General features: G+C 38.9%; 1 protein-coding gene across 1 annotated transcript in view; it reads left to right on the top strand.

Moving 5' to 3' along the window:
• Window positions 1-13,756: 13,756 nt before the first annotated feature.
• The window catches only part of LOC146525911 (ras-specific guanine nucleotide-releasing factor 1-like), a 31,276-nt gene continuing 22,777 nt past the window's right edge, over window positions 13,757-22,255 (top strand). The window contains exons 1-2 of the mRNA XM_085167888.1: window positions 13,757-14,659; window positions 19,968-20,074. Of these exons, the coding sequence (XP_085024014.1) occupies window positions 14,384-14,659; window positions 19,968-20,074 (383 nt within the window). The 5' untranslated portion in view covers window positions 13,757-14,383. The remainder of the gene's footprint in view (window positions 14,660-19,967; window positions 20,075-22,255) is intronic.

The raw sequence follows: 22,255 nt of genomic DNA, 5'->3' as shown, positions 1-22,255 counted from the left end.
AATTATGTAAAAGAGTGCTACACAAGCACTTGACACATCTGTCATGAAAAAGGTCATTTGTTAGTTACAAATGTCTGAAAACTTTAACCATTTAAAAATATATAATTTCTTTTTTTGTGTATGTGACTATTCTATATTTTCATATATGATGTAACTCAGTACAAAGTATAGACCACTATACAATACAGTTCAGAGTGAAACTTTTGTCTTCACAGTAAGAGTTTTGCCTTGTAGTTTCCATTGCAAGAAAAACTCTAAATGACAAGATTTCTTCTAATGTCTTTTGGCAGTCATCACAACTTTTACTGAGGCTGTCGGGGGGTCAGATATCTTTCCTGCCAACATCAGATGCTGAAGCACAGGAGAGTATTTCATTTTGCGCACTCTAATTTAATATATAGTTTAAGATCTGATCAAACTTATGTAATATAATTACAATTTAGGATGGATACAAAGTTCAACTTCAAGTCTTGTTAAAAGCAGAGAAGCGCTTCCAAGCATCCTTTCATAAAACATCAGGTTCACAGGGCTACGATGACAATCTTTATGTTTGTGAGGAAGTGATACAGCTAAAACTGTTGAGATAGATGTTTAAATAAAAAGAGATTTCCTCAATGGAAAAGAAATTGATTTTTCTGTTTTTGTTTTGTTGTTGTTGTTTTTTTTTTTTAAACTTATTGAGCATGTTGTTTGCCAAATTTTCAATTGTCATTTCTCTTCAAAAAACATAAAAACCCATAAAAACCATATTTCTCATTATTCATATGAGAATAATACGTTTCTCACGCTGAGATTTTTTTGTTTGTTTAGACTGTCAATGAGAATGAAGGAGCCACATCTCCATTTCTCAATGCTGCCCTCTACTGTGAAACTTTAGAACAAACCAAAATACCCCCCCCTAGAGCCAAATACCACAGGACTCTTTCTATGGAGATCTATCTATCTATCTATCTATCTATCTATCTATCTATCTATCTATCTATCTATCTATCTATCTATCTATCTAGTCAACATCAGAATTAAGGCAGGTCTGAAGGCAAAAGGGAGTCAAGTACTATCAAGATGTACCTAATATCCGGTAAGTGAACATATGCGCTGCATTTGCCTTGATTTGCCCACATATGCAATACCTATTTATACAGTACATACTCATTATAATGTGTTTTTTTGTGTTACAGTTTCATGTAATCTGTTTCTGCAGAGTTGTTAGAAAACCTAAAATTCAAAATGAACAAATTAACAAGCAACTCCATGAAAAGATATCATCTTCAAACTATTAATCTCATTTTCTGGTCATCCCGTGAACACGTTATTAAAACTAATACCATAAAACTCATAGCAACAGACACCACAGTAGTGGCTCTACTGACGAGCGGAACTGGCCAACCTCATCGGGACCCGAAGAGATGAGAAACAACAGTGTGGAGCTTCCAGAGCTGCTTCTGTTGTTGTGCTGTGCTACACCCCTGCTGTTCACTGGAGGGTGAAATGTGATCATGGAGGGCTGCCAGCACGCATCAGGACCAGGCAATTGAAATGGCAAACCCAGCGAACTGATATCTAACGTGTCTCTATACATTCACTGTCAGGGTCTAAACGCTAGAGGGCGCATTGCACCTAATCTGATTTTAGGGTATTACAGTGAAAACAGTCATAACAGGCAAAATACTACACAGCCTAGCATTTTTAGAGAAAAGCATCTATGGTTTAAAAAAATGTTGTTGTTTTTTTAAATTTTATTTTAGTTCATTGTATAAGAGTAGCACATATATCATAAATGACTTTCCACTATAAGTACATTTAGTGTTATTTCCAGAAACATATTTCATTTACTGAATTTTGTCTGTTTCTGTCCTCATTACAGGGACTCTCAGTCACATTACTTGAATTCTAAAAATCCCAGCTTTTCATCTTACAATAAACTCAACAATTTACTTTTAAAAAAAACCCCAAAAAAACTATGGTAGCTTTTTGCACAGGCACTGAACGCAGTAGTTACAGATATGTCTTGGATCAAACTATTTTTAAAAAGAGTCAGAAATTAAAATCCAAATGCAATAAATTTATATTATAGTGTTTTATCGAGGAGAGATGGAGTCACTTGGATGGCAAAACTGAAAAGACTATTTATTTTCTGTTTTTATAAAAAGGAGCACAAGCAAAATTCCACTCACTTCACTATTTTCACTTCCCTGCCTTGAATCGGTTTTCTGCTTCTTTTCCTCTCAGCACCTCGTGTCTCTTGTTCTCTTTGTTGAAGGCTGTCCTTGTCTGCCTCTTGTCCTCTTGTACTTCATCCACTCAGTGGGACGACGGAGGGTCTGTGAGTCTTCCTGAGGTTTTAAACCTTTGTATAAAAGTTATGTTCACATGCTCTTTGACAAATGAATTAGAATTTGTGGCTTCATAAATAAAACATACTTGATTCAACAGGCTGCACTGCTGCACTTTATTCAGTGTGCTAGTGTGTAAAGTAAACAGAAAACCTTAAGTTAGTGTTTCAGTGTATTAGAAACACATAGACACTGCTGTGTTGTCTTCAGGTACAACAGACAACTTCCTAGTTGTGTGACTGTGTCAGTGATAACATTGCAATTACTACTGCTGATATGCCTTAATCAATAATAAACAGTTAATTTATTGCAGACTGCTTGTGTCTTACTGTTTCTTAGTGATTATCAAAGCTAAGACAGTAAAAAATGAATTCATAGTTCCCATAGTTCACCTGCTTTGTAAACAATTATGTTGCCAACTGTTGATAAAATCATTCAAGTTCTAAGGAAGTATTATTTTAGGTACTTATTTGTAAAAAAAAAAAATTAACAGTAATTTAAAAATAAAAATCACCACACTTTCTAGCCTGTTATCTTAATACTTATCCTTTTCTTTCCTTGTGATGTCCATGAAGCTTGAAAGCAGATTAAATCACTGCTGTGTTGAAATATATCATTTTATGATTTTTTAATGAACTCTTAATTTGTTACACAGTTTAATACAGTGATTATGCAAATATGTAAAAGAAGGTATTGATTATATTTGATTCATACTTATGTGAGCAAGACCACACACTTTGGGCCCTTTTTAAACTTTTAATATTTAACACAAAATATTTAATATTAGTGACATCTTTAAATATCACAGTTGCCTATAACCCCACTTGACTTTATAGTGTAATTTATATAACTTGTGTTATGTGGCAGAAAGTAGTGACCTCTAGTGGTAAGATGGTGAATCACAAAACAATAGGTGAGTTCAGGACAAACCACAGCTTAGTTTTAAGTACATTTTTAAGGTCATGGCTCTAACCTGCAGAACTGATGATGTGACATTTCTTGCGTGTTTTGAGGCCTTCTTTTAGTCTCTGATGTGACACAAATGGCCTGTTTTCTTCACCAGATCAACGACTTCACTAACAGCAAACTCACTCTATGATATTAGAAGAACTGCAGGTTCAGAGTTCTTCCTCTACTCAGTGAACAGAGTGAATAACATACAGTGCTTTAAATAGCTTGTAAAGTTCAGTCTCACAATAAAAAAGAGCCTAAAGGAAGAGAGTGATATGAAACATTAATTCCAGCATGCCCTCAAAAGTAATCTAAGTATAGATCCATATTAGTTACCTCATGCATTGTTTAAAACAACTAGTTTAACGACCGCTCCAAAGTCCTGTCTACTATTGAACAGAAAAATTTTAATAGATGATTTAAAAAATCTTTTGAGGATTTTAATCACCATTTATGCTTGCTGTTGTTTTCTAGAGCATGATCACTCAGGTAAAACTCAGAGCTATTGATGTTCAACCCCAGGCTATGGCGAGGAGGGATATAAAACAAACTGCACAGGTCGGACTGTGTATTCTTCGAGTTGTGTCGACCCTCAGTACTGTGCCTATTTCAGTGTATCAGTATGTGCGTGCTCTGTTGTGCACTGCGGGCAGTGAGAGGCTGTTCTGCAGCAGTTTTGAAACTAAGCGAGGCATACTCTTGGAGGTTTATTAGTCCCCCCCCTTCCTCTATTTCTCTCGCTCTCTCTCCTCGGGGCATGGCAAAGGCAACTGTGGAGAGACATTGCCACAAATAGACTCTCTAAATATGGAGGGCTTCAGTCAAGAGAAAATGCATGATCGAATTTTGGGCCTCTTCACCAAACAGCTTCTATAAAAGGAACGAGACAGAAGAGAGGTTGAACGGTTGATGACACTTTCTGCTGGAATATGTGTGTTTGAGTGTTTAGCTCGTTGTGGGTATGTGTGTGCTTGCACCTGTGTGCAGCTTTGTACATTTGCTTCAGTGACAACTTTTTTTTGTTCATCTTTTTATCATCGCTGCCCTTCTGCATCAGTGCGATGGGGCATCGATTCAATCTACCTTTGACTTATTTTTAATTATCACTAACACTTTTGCCCTGTCAGACACTGTTTAGTTTACAGTATGTGCAAAGCGTTACACCACCTCAACACAGAACATTATTACGGTATGGATGAATGTCAAAGTACAGTCAGTAATTTTATATCAGAAAACTGAAAGAAACTAGTATTTTTAAGCAGGTGTACTTCAAAAAAATGTAAAATAACTTTTGCAGACATCTAAACTTGAAGAACCATAGTACCAGCTTGTTTGTCAGAATTTACTTATTAACACTTTAAGCAGTGAGGATGTGTTATCATTTTTCTAGAGTTGTGTTTCCCCTCACCTATTAAAAAAACATACAAATCTGGTCTCTTTCTAAATGCTCTACTAACCATTGCAAGTTGGTGTACTCTGTTTACTGTTGCAGTGCTGGAAATGTACAGTGATTTTTCTAAAGCTAAAAATGACGAAAAAACTCTCACTGTCTCTACACAGTTGTGTATTTTTTCCCCAAAGGTTCTAACAAGTGCTAATTCTGTTTTACTCAATGAATCAGAATATTTGTTTATTATCTTGAACATTTTTTGTTGATTAAGTCACCTCCAATAAGGGATATAATATAATCTATATTTTGTACCTGTCTATTAATATTGTAGCGTCCTGTGTATGCACCCAGAACGTTTATGTGAAAAGAAAATTTTCATATGACTGTTTGCACTCCTGTAAAATCTCATGTGAATCATGGGGTTTACTTAATTTTTCACATGACTGTAGGTTTACTGTAGGTAAGTATTATGCACACTCTACTATGTTGTGTTCTTATTTGATAATTTCATTTTATTTACAGTTTTATTTTCTGGTGGTGCTTCAATTATCTTCTCAGTTGTGTAGTTGTGGAATTAATCACAAGTGATTACAAGCTCCAGAATTAAGCTTGCCACTTGTCACTGAAGAATAAAGCTCCATAGGCGCCCATGTTAAAATGTCCAACTTTACTTTAAAAAATATGTTTGCAGCCTGGTACAATGAACAATTATGACCTTTGTGGATTGTTTCCCCTGTTCTGGCAACTCTGTGGAGAGTGAACATTTTTAATATTCATCCACCACATACTTGAGTTGAGGGTAGGTACTTTGATTGACAGGTGTCAATACCCAGCAGTTGTAACACACTGGTGTCTCCTACGCCTCCCCTGGCTAACTGAAAGTATTGAACTTGACCAACTACCTGTTGGTCTCTTTTTAATGTAATTATCTGAATAATATCACTTGTGTTGTTCTGACTATTCAAGAGGTTTGTGCTTCAGTTTTGGTAAGAAAATGTTTAATGAGTTAGTTACTTAGTACTAATTAGCACATGTGTGTTTATGCTTTAGTTCCATGTAGAGTACAGATGCAGATGACCAAGATTGTTAGTGTTAGCTAAAAAGCTAGCTTAGCACTCTACCCTCTGATCCATATGTGTTAGCTGCTAGCTCTAGAAAAACAACATGGTAGGCCAACTTTTTGGTGGTTTTGTCACAGTTTGATGCTGTGTGGCAGGCAGGAAGTAGGACCCAATTGCAGGACTAATGAGATTCAGAGGGATGAACTGAGGAAGGCAGCTTTATTGCGCTGAGAAAACATTCCATAAAAAAAACAAACAGAGAAAACCAAACCAAAACTTAAACATGAAACTAGAAAACAAGGTAATGGGAAACAGTAGACTAAGAACAAAGAAAACCTGCAGCACAGGAAAAACACAGCACTGAGAGGGTGTAGTACAACACAACAAAGGGCAAGGGAAAACACAGGGCTTAAATACACAAGGGAGTAATGCGGAAATGGGAAACAGGAGGGAAACACAGCTGGGACTAATTAGACAAGGGGAAGCAGAACTAGATACACTTACACAGGACATGGGACCATCAAAGTAAAACAGGAAACACAAGACAGTAACAAAGATGCAGACTAGACACTGAGAAACAGAGACACGGCTGCCTGAGGAGAGAGAGGGAAGATGGAGCACGGATCACAGGAACAGAAACCAAGAGACTAGAAATGATAAATAATGAATTCAAAGTCTATATAATAATTCAAAATACAAAACACTGGGTCAGCGACCTAGGACCATGACAGGTTTACAGTGCTATGTATAAGAAGCACTTATATGTGGCAAGGTTATAATTCAAAAAAGGAGCTTATTAATCATTTTTATAAACGACCTCTGTCATATACAAATAGTTACTATAATATAAGAATTCCGATGGCAGTTATTTAGGAACTTTGATGTGTTTTGGAGCAGAAGGACATTAAGCAGCTAGATATTTTGACCCAAACGGACACGTGTGCTGAACTGAATAAGCAGCCACTTCCACATGCTGTTATGCATCACTGTGCTTCAGTGCCCTGCACTTGACCTTGTGCTCTAACTCTGTGTTTTACACACTGTTGGATCTGTGGAGCTTAAATGCCATTTCTCTAAGTATCTTCTTAACTGGTTAACTAACAAACAAGGTCTTCACAAGAAAGCATTGAAACTCCGGAAAAAAATGTTCTACCACATATTTTATCTGGTCCAAAATATAATCAGCTAAAGATGTTTCAACGCTGACTATATTTTAATAATGAGCACATTCCTTCATGAGTCAGAATCCTCCATCCCACTGCCAGGACTATGTGTTTGTGCATCTATGTGGGTGATGGTGGATGGTGTCTGGAAGGGCAAGTGCACAAATGCGTGCATGTTCAGTAGCACACGAGAGCCCTATGCATGTGTCCTTGCAGCAACGTGCCATGGCAGATGCTGCCTCAAGCCGCAGCAGTGTCTCCAGTGATGATCTGTCTGTTGACCTTCAGTAACATTTGAGGATGTGGAAGCTTTCTTGTCAAGGACGGTTCACTCTTCGGGCTGATTGCCTTTCATTAATATGCCTCACCTTCAGATGTGCTATATGGCATTTGCATGACATTAGCATTTATCTTTGGGCCAGCCATTCTGCGCTGCAGCATGCGGAGCTTCTGTGAATGACACCTGTTAGACTGAGACCCAGATGCCTTTCTGGCAGGGTCACACTGTGCAGGTTTGCAGAGGGTGGTTGAGGGTGGAAGAGAGAAGACAGACCATACTGAGGGCTGTTTTTTAGGACTGGTTGTTTTTGACATTTGTTTAAAGGTAAAATTATTAAGGTTTGGTTTGTTTCTTCCTGGTTTGGCTCTATTTTCTAGGATTTCAGATTTAAATGATCTTGGTGTACCTGCACCAAGCAAAGATGTTTTCTTTTGTTTGTCTGTCTGTCTGTCTGCCTGACTGTCTGTCTGTCTGTCTGTTTGTTTGTTTGTTTACACCACATTGGGCATTATGCTATCAGCTGTGCTGACAGTGTTTCAGAGCTGCACAGTATTTTCAGGTGTCTGTCTGGTGGTCAGAAAGTCTCAGTCCAAGTTTCTGTCAGTTAAAACCTTGTGGGAAAAATGACAGATCCAAATATTCAGATTTGCTCTTTGTTTCAAATTATTCTTGTTCTGAGTCACATCTTTGTCCCATTTCTGTGAAGTCTTTTCTCAGTACAGTTACGCAGTGTGGCATCAGACATCATGACTCATTGTGTAAAACAGTTGAGCAAAAAAAGAAAGGTAACATTAACTTTGGGGTGTAACAAAATTTCTTAAGCTTATTCTTTTTCTTTTTCTTTTTTGCACTGAAGAAAAAAAGATGCTCTTGTATGTGTTCATTAACTAATTAACCTCAAACTACAATGCTCAAGAATCAACAAAAAATTTAAACAATAACAATGAGATGAATTCTCTAAAAAATGACATATTTCCTGTTTTTGTAGGTGGTTGTTTGTTTCTGTCTGAGCTCATTCTCTCTGTTAGTCTGAGTGCTGTTCGGCTTGAGGATGGTGCAGCCAGGTGGTGACCCTGCATGCAGTATCTGGCACACAGCAGAGCACGTAGAGATGGAGCCAGATCCCAGAGTCAGAGACCTGCCGACACCGACCAATCTGCCACCAAAGAGGCAACAGTGTCACTGATACAAACACTGTGGAAGGTGAAGGCAAACCTTTGATGTAGTGTCAAAAGAATGACATATAACGCAAATGTCTTCAATTTACCCTAAAAAGTGTAAAATAATCATTTTCTGTGGCGTTATTTTACTGATTAAGAAAACAAATGGTCAGTAGAACTCATTGCTATGTTTAATAGTTAAAGTCAAAGCATTTCCACATGCACAGTGAAAAGACATCTCAAATGATTGGGACTAAACAAGTGTGTAGTCTTAAGAAAATCACTTATCAGGGAGGCTAATCAGAAAAAGAGGTTTCAGTTTGCTAGGGAGCGTAATGATCGGACTCTGGATCAATGGATCAATTCGGAAAGAGTCATGTGGTCTGATAAGTCTTGTTTTTCACTGTTCCATGGTGATGGGTGCATTAGGGTAAGAAGAGAGGTGGGTGAAGTGATGCACCCATCATCCCTAGTGCCTACAAGCCTATAAAAACAGTGTTATGATCTGGGCTTTGGTCAAGGTTGAGCAACATTATGTGCCCAAAAAAATTAGGTCAGTTGACTACCTCAAAATACTGACTACCCAGGTTTTTCCATCAATGGATTTCTTTCCTTCCCTGATTGCACAGGTATGTTCCAAGATAACAATGTCAGGATTCAGAGGGCTTGAATGGTGAGGTGGTGGTTCAGGGAGCTTGAGCCAAGGTTCGACTCTGACTGGAAATAAACGTTGTGAGATTGCACAAGCTTACTGAAACATCATGGCGAACACAAGCTGCTATCAAAGTTCATATTGAGTAACTATTTTTATATATAATAACAGTATAACTGATTATTCTTATAACTCACCATATTTCAAACCCTGACAGTTAAACACACAAAACGGTAGTTCCTAGATTTAACTTTTCTTTTCTAAGCAGAAAACTGCCTCATTTCATTCTTATGGCAGAACAGCCCTTTTGAAGTTACCATTGTAACCTCACAACAACAATATACTCGTTCTGAGCCTGGTCAGAGCCTTTTACATTCAGTATGCTTGTCTTTTCCCCCACCTTTCAAAAATGTGCTAGGGTAATTCTCCCATCACTGTACACGTTAACCACCACAATAAATCTGGAAAAAGTGTTTTCCTACTTGGATCAACGAAAGATCTTAATCAATCTAATTATTGGTGCAACACAATTAAGTATGGCTTTGCATTATCCATCCATTCTTTTCCGCTTATCCAATTTAGGGTCATGAGGGGAGCTGGAGCATATCCCAGCTACTGTAGGGCAAGGTCTGCTGAAAGGTTATTTCAATTTAGAATCACCAGTTAACCCAACCCAACTAAGCGCATGTCTTTGGTCTGTGGGAGGAAGGCTGAGTACCCAGAGAGAACCCAAGCAGACATTGGGGAGGACATGCAAACTTCACAAAGAAAGGCCCACCACCTGGCCTTCCCTTATACACATTATCTCACAAAAGTAAGTGCACCCCTCATATTTTTGTAAATATTTTTACTATATCTTTTCATGGGACAACATTAAAGATATGACACATTGATACAATGTAAAGTAGTCAGTGTACAGATTGTATAACAGTGTAAATTTGCTGTCACCTGGAAATAACTCAACATACAGCCATTAATGTCTAAATTGCTGGAAACAAAAGTGAGTACACCCCCAAGTAAAAATGTCCAAACTGTGCCCAAAATGTCAATATTTTGTGTGGTCACCGTGTTTTTTTTCCAACACTGCCTTAACTCTGTTGGGCACGGAGTTCACTAGAGCTTCACAGGGTGCCACTGCAATCCTTTTCCACTTCTCCATGATGATATCATGAAGCTGGTGGATGTTGGAGACCTCACGCTCCTCCACCTTCCATTTGAGGATGCCCCGCAGATGCTCAATAGGGTTTAAGTCTGCAGACATGCTTGGCCAGTCAAGTACCTTTACCCTCAGTTTATTTAGCAAGGCACTGGTATTTTTGGAGGTGTGTTTGGGGTTGTTGTCATGTTGGAATACTGTCCTGTGGCCCAGTTTTTGAAGGGAGGGGATCATGCTCTGCTGGAGTATGTCACAGTACATGTTGGCATTCAGGTTCCTCAATTAACTGTAGCTCCCCTGCACTCATGCAGCCACAAACAATCACATCCCACCACCATGCTTGACTGTAGGCAAGACACACTTGTCTTGGTACTCCTCACCTGGTTGCCGCCACACACCCTAACACCATCTGTACCAAACAAGTTTATCTTGGTCTCATCAGACCACAGGTAATCCATGTCCTTAGTCTGCTTGTCTTCGGCAAACTGTTTGCGGGCTTTCTTGTGCATTATCTTTAGAATAGGCTTCTTTCTGGGATATTTAATCCATTTAATCCAGTGTCTGGCGTATGGTCTGAGCACTGACAGGCTGACCCTCCACACTTTCAACCTTTGCAGCAATGCTGGCAGCACTCATACATCTACTTTCAAAAGACAACCTCTGGATATGACATTGAGCATGTGTACTCAACTTCTTTGGTCGACCATAGCGAGGTTTGTTTCTAATCTGTCCTGTTAGTCTGCCCTATGGTCTTGACCACTGTGCTGCAGCTCAGTTTCAGGGTGTTGGCATTATACTTATAGCCTAGGGCCATCCTTATGCAGAGCAATACTTCTTTTCCATGATGTGCCATGGGAAACTTCCAGTGACCAGTATGAGAGAGGGTGAGAGCAATAACACCAAATTCAAACCACCTGTTCCATATTTGCACCTGAGACCTTGTAACACTAACAAGTCACATGACATCAGGAAGGGAAAATGGCTAATTGGGCACAATTTGGACATTTTCACTTAGGGGTGTACTCCCTTTTGTTGCCAGCTATTTGGGCAATAATGGCTGTGTGTTGAGTTATTTAGAGGTGACAGCAAATTTACACTGTTGTATAAGCTTTACACTGACTACTTTACATTGTATCAAAGTATCATATATTCAATGTTGTCCCATGAAAAGATATAAAAAATATTTACAAAAATGTGAGGGGTGCACTCACTTTTGTGAGATACTCATACTGTATATAAAATGTATTGGTTACATAAAAAGGCTAAACCAGTACAGTACAATCCTGCACAACCTTTGAGAAAAACATACAGTGGACATTCAGTCAGTAACAGAATAAAGGATGTCGTGCAAGTGGCACATTTATCCCACAGCAAAACCAGCAAAAACAATAGGATGCTGGTGGAGACAAAAAAAGAGCTTAAACAAGGTAAGGTACAGAAGTTAGGTGAACAGAATCACAACAACTAAACGAATGCTAATATTGGTCTGTCAAATGTTTGATTCTATCACCCCCTCCCCCTTAAAAAAATCCCTCAAAGCGCTTATTTATATATCAGAGTTATACAATTCTCAGTTTTTCTGCACCAGTGACCAAAAAAGACATAATCATGCAGCTCCTGTTTCATTATCTGCACTTTTCATTAACCCCATTTTTATCCCATCTCTGACAATGAACACGTCTGACTTGTCTTTTTCACCATCAACCCAGAAACCCAGAAACAATGTCTCAAAAAATCCTGTTGCACAATATGTCTCCACCTGTGGATGTCTCCTTTTTGAAAAATGCTTTTCGACTGGATAGAGTTATGTTGGTCTGAATACCATTTAAGACTTTAACTCATCACCTCAGTCTTTCTAATGTTTTACATCCCTTTCCATTTTAACCCATCTATTATCGGAAGTGATAAAAATAATCTTTACTATCAGTCCCAGTCGCAGAGGAGAATCACCACCTCATTACCACTCCTGTCTGAGAGGCTGATTATGGGACGGAAGAATTCTCGGCAACAGAGCTGAGCCTGGGGCGTCCTAGCAGGCTTAGTCTGCTAATGGCTGCATGGGGTTGAATTGCAGCTCATCTCATTCCTTACTACTGGATCTCTCTCTTTCTACATTGCTGCCAATCTTCACTGCACCTGTTACCAAAAAGATAAAGAAATGAAATGCTTGAGAAAAGTGGAGTGTCCTCTTTCCTGTTCAATAAAAACAGCAGCAACAAGAGCAGCAGAATCTCACTCAATTATCCCCTGTTACCTCCCTGGATCCTTTTAATGATCCCACATAGACACTGCACTGTGATCCCACTGTCAGACACCCTGTGATGAAATAAACCATTGTGTGTGTCCTCGCCCCAATATGCTAATCCAGGATTAATTATGGGCCAACCCTAATGAGTATCTCTCTCGCCCTCTTAGATATGTAAATGCACCAGCAGTGGACAGTGTTGAGAGGCTTTTGTTAACTCAGTGTTTTATAAAAGGGGGCAGAACAGGATGAAGCAAGCCAAGGACAAAGGTTTCATGTTATTTCAAAAGATGGAAAACCCCCCAAAACAAAACAATTTATGTGAATTTGCAGTGATACGGAAAGAGCAGTGCAAGCCCTCAGCAAATCTGGCTTCAATTTTACCTGTGGGAATAAATTCAGGAAGAGCAGAGGCTGTACTGAAATTGTTAAGACACTGGCGCATATGATATGGTTATTGTGAGGCTCTTCACCATCAGCAGCTGCCTGGCTTGCTGACATCGTGGATTCTGAACTTTTTAAACACATAACCAGGAAATGTGAATGTGGGAAAAGCCAGAGAAACTGTGCTCTCACAACACTTTCATTTTTTTCTCTTTTCAGCTTGGAAGATGGGGAACAGACAGACAGATTCATGTAGCAGTTATATTTTTCTGTTTTTGTAATAAAAACAATATATAAATTGCTTTCTTTGCCATGCAGTTAGGTAAGTAGCTGAGAAGGTTAGAGCAAAATCAGTATCCCTCTTTTCACAGCTTATAACTATTACTTGGAATAAAAGTGCAGTGTATTTTCTTTCAGGGGAAACAGATATGTTCATAAAGTGCAAATCCCTTACACCTGGACTTAAACACCTGATTGAATATTCCCTGCCATGAGCACTATGCTTATAAGCTCTCCACATCCAGTGGCAGAGGATGAATGAAAATTCTTGTTGCATGTTCTCCTGTGCCTGCATGGGTTTCTGCTATCCAAAGACGTGCTTCTTAAGTTAAACAATGACTCTGCAGCTGTCCATGTGTGTGATTTCTTTCTCATTACATTATCCCTGTGATTGACAGGTGACCTGTCCAGAGTGTGGCCCACCCTTTAACCTATGACAGGTGGATGTCATGGATGTTTAAGCATTCTTACAACTTTTTCCAGGCCACTTGCATTGCTCATGTTGTTTAAAACAGCTTTGTTTTCTCGCCTGTGGTTCTGTGCATTCTGTGTTATTAACAGTGCAAGCCAGTCTTCTTTGGAATAATAATAAATATTGCAATATTGCAGTATTACGTTATTGCATTACACTGATTCTACTACGAAAATGCTTTGAATTGGCTAAGCAACTGGATATTCAGCAGGGGATCAAGTGTTCCTTCCGGACTTTCTCGTGCTTGTGAGTTTCAGTGCACACACAAAAAGACGCTCTCACTGCATTGGTCGCGTGTGATATTAGGTGTGTACGTAAACGCGCGTGTGTGCGTGCGTGTTTTCATTCCTGAAAAGCCTCCCGATAAGCTTTGGGATTCTCGACGTGAATCCCGTCTTTCTCCGTCTGTGTTTATCCTCGGAGTTTCTGTCCAAGGCGCTGAAATTTGCAGCTCCGGGGACCGGTCAGGTGACTGCGCGTTCTCCCTGTGAGAGCAGGGTGCTGAGTGTGTGTGCGCGCGCACGCGCTCGGTAGACTGCACGCGGACACTTCAGTCCTCATCATGAGCGATTGCGCTCATGAGGAAGGCTTTTCTGAGAAGGCGTCGGGGCTACGGTAGTAGCCTAGGCTTGCAGCGTGGATAGGTTTTTGCAGCCGAGTGTGTGACTGACTCTTCACGCGCATCGTCTCTTTCTCTTTTCCTTTGGCTGTTGCAAAAATCAGTGCAGCAAGTGTGGATGGCCACACTGGAGTGGGCTACTGCCCACCAAGTCTGACTGTGTTTCGGAGGTGCTGAGAAGGAGAACATGTAAGAATCCGCAGGCATCCCCGCAGATCCTTTCGGATTCTCAGCCAAAATGCAGAAAGGGATCAGACTCAATGATGGCCACATCACCTATTTGGCTCTTTTGGCGAAGAAAGACGGGACGAGGCGAGGTTGCTTGAGTAAAAAAAGCTCAGACAACACAAAATGGCATTCAAAGTGGTTCGCTTTGTTGCAGAATATGCTTTTTTATTTCGAAAACGACTCGAGCTCACGCCCCTCCGGACTGTACCTGTTGGAGGGATGTGTTTGTGACCGGGCACCGTCACCGAAACCGTCTCTCTCAGCGAAGGAATGCTTAGAGAAGCAGGTAAGATATTGATCGCACGGGGAGCTCCCTTAAGTCTGACTGACACTGTCAAGGCAGTCAGTCTCACTGAACGGATACACTGAGCGGTCCCCTCCTACTGTTTTCCCCCCTTAAAATCCCTTTGATCAGCTGGGCTCTGCGTTACAGCCACATTTATAACAGGAGGTATCGTGTAGACACTTTTTCACCAGAAGATATAGCCTATTCATCACACAATTTCCCAGAGATGCTTTTGCATTACAGTTGACTTGACGTTTTAGAGTTACGTAATGGCGTCATCCTAACCGATTGATTTTCTCGATTATGAACCAAAATAGCCCCACAGCCTTCCTCCGAGGTTAAATGCACGAAAAATACAACGCTAACAGCAAACAAAGTTAGCAGAATTCACGCAAATCTCTGCAAACTTTGCACATTATCTCAGCCTCCTCTTTTCTGTTCATCTGTTGCATCACATTGGGATGCAAGACGCTGTATTTTTAGACACCCCAAATGTTCCGGGAATGCAGCACATATAAGGAGTAAACTTAAACTGCATCCAAACTTTGTAGGTTGCCATCTTGCGGAGGAGAGCTGCCCTTTCCTTGTTGTTTTGACGTATTGATTTAATTCCTTGTCTTGATATTAATAGCATCCTACCTTGGCAACTGTGTCTCCCCGGTTTATAGCGGCTTGGCTCATTTGATAGCTCTCTCATTATCATGGGTTGTTAACGACAGCCATGAATGAAAACCAAACGATGTCCCAGCCATGCTTTTCTTTCTCAGTGCATCCTTCTATTCTTTTTTAATTCCCCTGGCGTTTAGTGCCATGGATTAATATGTGTGAGGGATAAAAACAAAAAAAACAGAAAACAGTTTACAGTGGGGTTTTTTATGCCTGAAACACATTCAGAAATAATTTTAGTGAGAGCGTAGTTTCCCATGTTGGAAGTGCTTTGGTGTTTTGAGGCAAACTGGTGCTGTATAAAAATATAAAAATAAACACTGTGTATAAACGCATTTGAGCCAGAGAAGTGGTCAAGCTGCTGTGAGCTATGACTGCAGTCACCTTCTGAAATCAGCTCTGCCAGCTGCAGTCTCTTCTGCTTTCCCTGCAGCAGAGGGGATGAAGAACTGAAGGTAAAAGTCAAAATGATAGGCCATTTTATTTGTTCAGTAATCATATTCTTTGTTTATGAATAAAACAGATTCTGGATGTGATTTTGAACCAATTACACTGGAATTAAAAAAAAAAAACTAAAGCAAAAAATTCTAGAAAGTCTGAACTTTTGGTCTTGTGGATGTGTTCCACTTTTAATATATTGTATATTTGCACAAAAAAACTTTCCAGGAAGTAGTTTTTGATAGTTTTGAAGATAGTTATTGTGAAGGTGGCGATTTTGGTGTTCAAGGTTAGGAGATAAAAACCTAAAGTGTTAGACGGAAAAAAGTGGAAACCAGTTAACATGTCTGTAAAAAGATTTGTGTTTTTCCAAGTTCAATAAAAATCTGTAATAATAAACTGGAGAGGAAGAAAAGGCAACTAAGGTAAACCTATACTGAACTTTCATAAAAGAAAATCTTCACGTCCTAAATATCCAAATCTTAAATTCCATGTGGCTATTTGGTGGCAAATGCTAAGCTTCACTATATTGTCACCAAAATGTTGCTAAATGATGCCTCAGAGGTCTTCTTTCCTTAGATAACCCTCCCCCAACAATCACAAAAAATAAACAAACAAACAGAGGATCTGATCCAAAACACTGATAAATCAATTATGGAATTGCTTGTTTATATTTGCATGTGTGCCATACAATTTTTCCCATCCACAGTAAAAATCTGTTAAATTATTCACAATCTCTCCAAAAAAACCATTGTCTGATATAGTGTTAGACTGGGATCACAGCCCTCTGTTGCAATAATTGTATTTTACTGTATAGCCTCTAAGAAGAATAAATAAAGGATGGGAACAGGTACAGCTGTACCCAGTTTGCTGTCCATGGTGCTGAACTCAGCTGTCATATGTTCCTCAAACGCTCTTGCCCTCTGCTGTCTGCTGTCTACAGGCAGGGGAGCCAGGATTGTAGGGGATACTACAAAGATTTTATATATATATATATATATATATATATATATATAAGTGTGTGTGTGTATATGGATAGATAGATAGATAGATAGATAGATAGATAGATAGATAGATAGATAGATAGATAGATAGATAGAGATATAGTTATATTATGCAGTTTAATCGTGAGGATTGCATAGCTGTGGGAAGAGGGTATCAGCAAGAAAATTCAATATTGGTCATTTGTTGTTTAAAAGATAGAGACAACTAACCCACTTTTGAGGACTTGTTGTTTGCTTTCGTTTCGTGAACTATTCAACTTTGTTTACTGCTCACTGTCTGTTCCCTTAAAACCGTATCAGGAGAAGAGGAATGCTCTATTCTAGGGGTGCAATATGTACTGAGTGACATCTCCGATGACAGCTGTTCATGCAGACTGCTCCAGTGAATTTATTTCAACAATGAATTAAATGAATTTGAAAGCCTTCACTTAGCATAACACAGTCTTCTGTTCCACACATGTCCCTTTGCATAATATGTGTCAGGAACATGTTCTTTCAGTTTTTTTCTAAATGGCTTCTTTTCTTAGTTTAGCAAAACTATACACATATAAATTTTGAAAATGTATTCACACAAATATGTGGTCTTCTCTCAGTGTGAACAGCACACTTTGTAGTTTCCAGTCAGTCATGTCTTTATGTGTCCACATGTGTAAATCTTGCAGGGCTCATTCTGTGTGCATGCCACTAAGTCTATATTTGCCTGTCGGTGTACTCCTGTATACGCCTGTATTGATCCATAAACTGAGAGACTGCACAGAAAAGGTGAAATGCGGACAGGGAGACTGATCGATTCTCAAGGTGTCTGTTGGCACACAGATTTCTTTTTCACCATCCTCACTCGGGAAAAACATAAAATGACACCTAAGTCAACCAGCAGACTGCAGAGGTGGTCACAGACAATGGTGCTGTACAATCCTGACATGGAAACTGGTTCATGTAAGGATTACAGCAGATTCCAGATTTCAGTGGTGTGTATGCATGTACTGTATGTCACCGAGTGTGTGTCAGAGCTGCAGGAGAAATGGCCAGGAGAGCACTGGATCTTATCTGTGTGTGACAGGGAGAGGGACAATACAGCGAATAGATGCCAAGCCAACTGCCACCTTGCTGGGCTACAGCGCTTTTTATAGCCCTCACTCCTCAAAAAGGCAGAAGATCTTTCTCTGCCTCCCTCTCCGTCTGGCTCTCTGTTCTCATTGTGTTCTTTGGAGTGTTCTACTTTTTAAATGTTCTTATTCCCCATTTAGAAGGCGAGTTACGTTTAAGCCCACAGTTACTATGGCAACCCCTATTTGCATCTGAAAAAGTACATTTGAAGGGGCCAACAAAATGTGCAACAACATGCTTTGGCATTGTACTCCATTTAGCAAGTACAGCAAATATGGGCTTATAAGAAATGGGAGGTGAGTTTTCTTAGGTAGTGGCGAGTGCAAATGCTGGATGGGCTATATGTTTTCCTTTGTTGTTAAGAGTAATCAGCAATGGTGTACCATCAGTCTCTGTGTATACTCACTTCATTGACTTTATGATGTAATCTGAAAATATAGGTCACACATTAAATCATCTATATATAAACAGCATGGCTTTGGCCAGTTTACAGTAATCGTAATAATCCACCTGGCAATATTCAGTGGACAATATCAATGTGATTTGGCCAATTATATAAAGTGAAATAGAATCTGTGGTCTTTGTGACAGAAATGTATACTGTAACGACTAAAGTCGGAGGGTTAAAACATTATTTAACCCTCCAACGTACCCTGTGTATGGGGGCAATACCATCCTGAAGAACACCACTAACACAAGAACAGAAATATTTTATCATAGGAGGAAGGTGATTATCCTGAGCTAGCCATCTTCCATCCATTCATCCTCACTTTTGACTGTCTATCCAACTTAGGGTTGAGTTGGAGCCTACCGCAGCTTCATAAGGTGAAAGGTGGAATATAACCTGGACAGGCTGCCAGTCTATCAAAGGGACACCCAGAACTATTTCATATTGATTTTGAATAACCTTTCCATCTAAGGGGACCAAGCCTTGCCACCAAAAATACTGCTTGCAATGCATAACTGAACCACCCACCAGATCCCTTTGTTTTTGGGGTCAACAGTTTGGGTTTTTCCTTTAATTCATCACCCATCTAGACTGTGTTTTTGATACTGGCTATTCTTGCTATGATTTATTTATTTGAATGAGTAGCTGAATAAAAACATAAAAAAATAAGTCATTCTGTATTTTTGTGATTAAAACACGCCTTTAACATTAATCTTACATAAATATAACATTGTCTTATTTTCTGTATTCCAGATGATTTTTAGTTGCTTTGTTCACACATTATTTTAACAAGGACTTACTTACTGGTTGCGCAGTCTCACTTACCAACAGATACTGTATCTTTGGCAAAAAAAAAACCCTGTAATGAGTTGGATTTAAATATAGCCACCTAAAAGGTTTAACACAACAGCTCACAGGATGTGAGAGATGGGAAGCACATTACTGACAAATGCCCGTTCTGCTGCTCATCAGAAAATAAGGAACATTACTCTCATTCACAAATGAATTGCTCTTGGCATTTGGGAAGGATACATGAAAAAAAAATCCAATATATTGGATTTGTGGGGGTCTATTTACAATGCATCAGTGTTATATAATTTGATGTGTTTCTACTACAAATAGGTTAGCTGTACTAGTAGTGCGGTGACCACCACTCTGGTGATTTGAGAATTTTATCCAGTAAGCCTATTAGAAAACAATTGAACTGCATTCGCCATAATTACCATAACTCAAACTTATGATAATTGGTGAGAGTGTAAAAAAGGGGTGAGGACCCAGGGGTGGTTGTGTCGCTAAAATGCAGCCAAACCACTCGAACAAAACAAAACAAAACATGGCGTCAGTCAAGAGGCTTCCACCAATTCAGAGGTGAGTTGCCAGGTTACAGACAGAAGGCACAAAGGCTTTATAATGAATCTCTCAAGACTTTCCCCCCAGGATCTCTCTCTCTCTCACTCATTCACACATACAGCGCATGTATGCGTGTATAAATACACCTTTAAGTAAAATACAGATCAGTGGAAGTGGCTGCTGATTACTAGTGATTAAAGGGTAGCAACATACATTTTATAGCACAATAACAGATATCCTGGTTATTATATGCTGAACAAATATCTGACTCACTCACTATGCTTTTGTTTTCCCAGTATTATTTCACTGTCACATTCAATCATGACAACCAGAAGGCTTTGGAGCTGCGCACAGAGGACGTCAAGGACTGTGATGAGTGGGTGGCCGCCATCACGCAGGCCAGGTAGCTCTCACACATGACCTTTTACCTACAGCTGTTTAGACAAGGATGTTCTGAGGGGTGGAGATCTTGATGAGAACTGTGCTTGTAACATCTACAGTCAATAAAGATGTGAAAAATTAGGTTGGAACTTATATAGAGAGTGTATAAAAAAGCATAAAAAGCTGTATACTTTAAATGGCAAACAGTGGGTCACTTCTGTATCTGCAAAACAAATTCATCTTGTAGAGACATCTAGGAAAACATCCCTTTGTTCTTAATCAATTGAAAATGTTTGCACCATAACCACAATTTAGCAAACTAAGATCCCTTTTAGAGTCAGGGTGCATAAAGCATTATATGCTTTAGTGTGAGCTTACCTGACGAAGATGATGAAAAACAACCAGCTCAAGGATTCACAAAATGAACTCCTTAATGAATGTGCAACATCATTTTGGCTCAGTCAGTCTTTTATACCATCTTTTTATACCAAGTCAGGCCCACTATAGATTACCATGTAATTCTTGAATTTACAACTTGACAAGTGGAAACTGATAGCGTTTGTACTTGCAAACATAAAAATGGTCAAGTATGTTAACTACTGATATTTGTAAAGCGTACCAGCAGATTGGTTAAGATCCTAACAACAGTCATTAGTCACGATATTTCCCTGTGTGTACCTGTAAGCTTGATGTGTGTTACAGAGTCCAAAGTATGTTGTTGGTTTTTTATACTATTATTATTATTATTATTATTATTATTATTATTATTATTATTATTATTATTATTATTATTATTATTATTATTATTATTATTATTATTATTTTGGCATGCTCAGAGGGTACATAGTAGAGACATAAGAAAGACACATGGCACTAGGTGAGCCTCTGGTTGAAACAACTAGATTAAGTAAAGGCTGAATGCTTTTTTTCCCATTATGGCGTGGTTTCTTGGCCAGGTCTACATTGAAAACAATATTTTTTAATCTCAACAGACCTTTTAGTTAAATAAGGGTTAAATAAATAAAGTAAATAAAATAGAAAGAATCCTGATTTGAAATCCGTGGGAAAACTGACAGTGGTACAAAAATAAGTCCGGTGTTAAAAATGAAAGCAAAAACTTAATTTGGGCCAAAGTTGGGCAATTTTCCATAACTTTTAAATAAGATTTGACAAAGTTGAAATTACAGCCACTTTACATAATGTTGAAAATAACTGTCCCATCTGCAGCTAATCATCAGCTTTAGTAAGGGCTGGCTAGCTATCAGGTGTAATTCACTGTGATGAATAAATAAATGACAATTTCAGTTAGTGAAAATCACGTTGACTCGAACATAGGCCTGCTTACTACTAATACTAAACATGAAAAACTGTCTCCACTTATCACTAGCTATTAGTAACAAGTGGAGGCTGTTGGGCTGTAAACTTTTTACATCAAAGATAGGCTTTTAACATGGAAATCTACAGAAACCGATTTGCATTTGGAGTCAGTCTCAACTAGATTTTTTTTTTTTTTGGGGGGGGGGGGGGGGGGTTTGCAGGAAATATGGTGTTTCCTACATTTTTAACATAGGTTGCTGCTTGGTTTTTATTCTATTAAGTGGGCATAGAATAGATTTTTCTCTGTATATCTGATGGAAAATGCAAGTGCTATGACTCAGTGTGCCGCAGACTATCATTTGGACCCTTTTGGGTTTGTATTGTTGTATGATTGCTTGTTAATTTCTAATGTTAAAACAACACAGCGGTCATACTATAATGAGAGTAACACATGTATGCATGTATGTTACTTATCTCCTTCTAGATGATTGGACCTTTGAATAAACATTTCCTAGGGAACTGTGAGTGCCACTTTACCAGTTTTACTGATAATTTACGACACCAATTTAAAGTATTAAGTAAATCAATAAAAACAAAGTGGTTATTAATATTGATTCTTGATTTATGGAGTCCTCACATGTCTAATGAGTGAAATGGCCACTTATGATGAGGGCACAAAGAAGGTTAATGAAAGCAAAACAATACCATCACTCTAAATGTCAACAGTTTGCAAATCAGTGACAAAAGGTCGACTGATTAGAGTCATTGAAGATTAAATTGATTAGTGCACCATCAAGGCAGCAGCACTTACTGTAACACTGTAATAGCTAGCAAGTAAATAAGACTTGTATTAAGGTATCTCAATTAAATTTTTCAGCCGTTCCTG

This window comes from Neolamprologus multifasciatus, chromosome 1 (assembly GCF_963576455.1).
Source record: "Neolamprologus multifasciatus chromosome 1, fNeoMul1.2, whole genome shotgun sequence".
Lineage (NCBI taxonomy): Eukaryota > Metazoa > Chordata > Actinopteri > Cichliformes > Cichlidae > Neolamprologus > Neolamprologus multifasciatus.
This window is presented reverse-complemented; position numbering and strand designations above follow the sequence as displayed.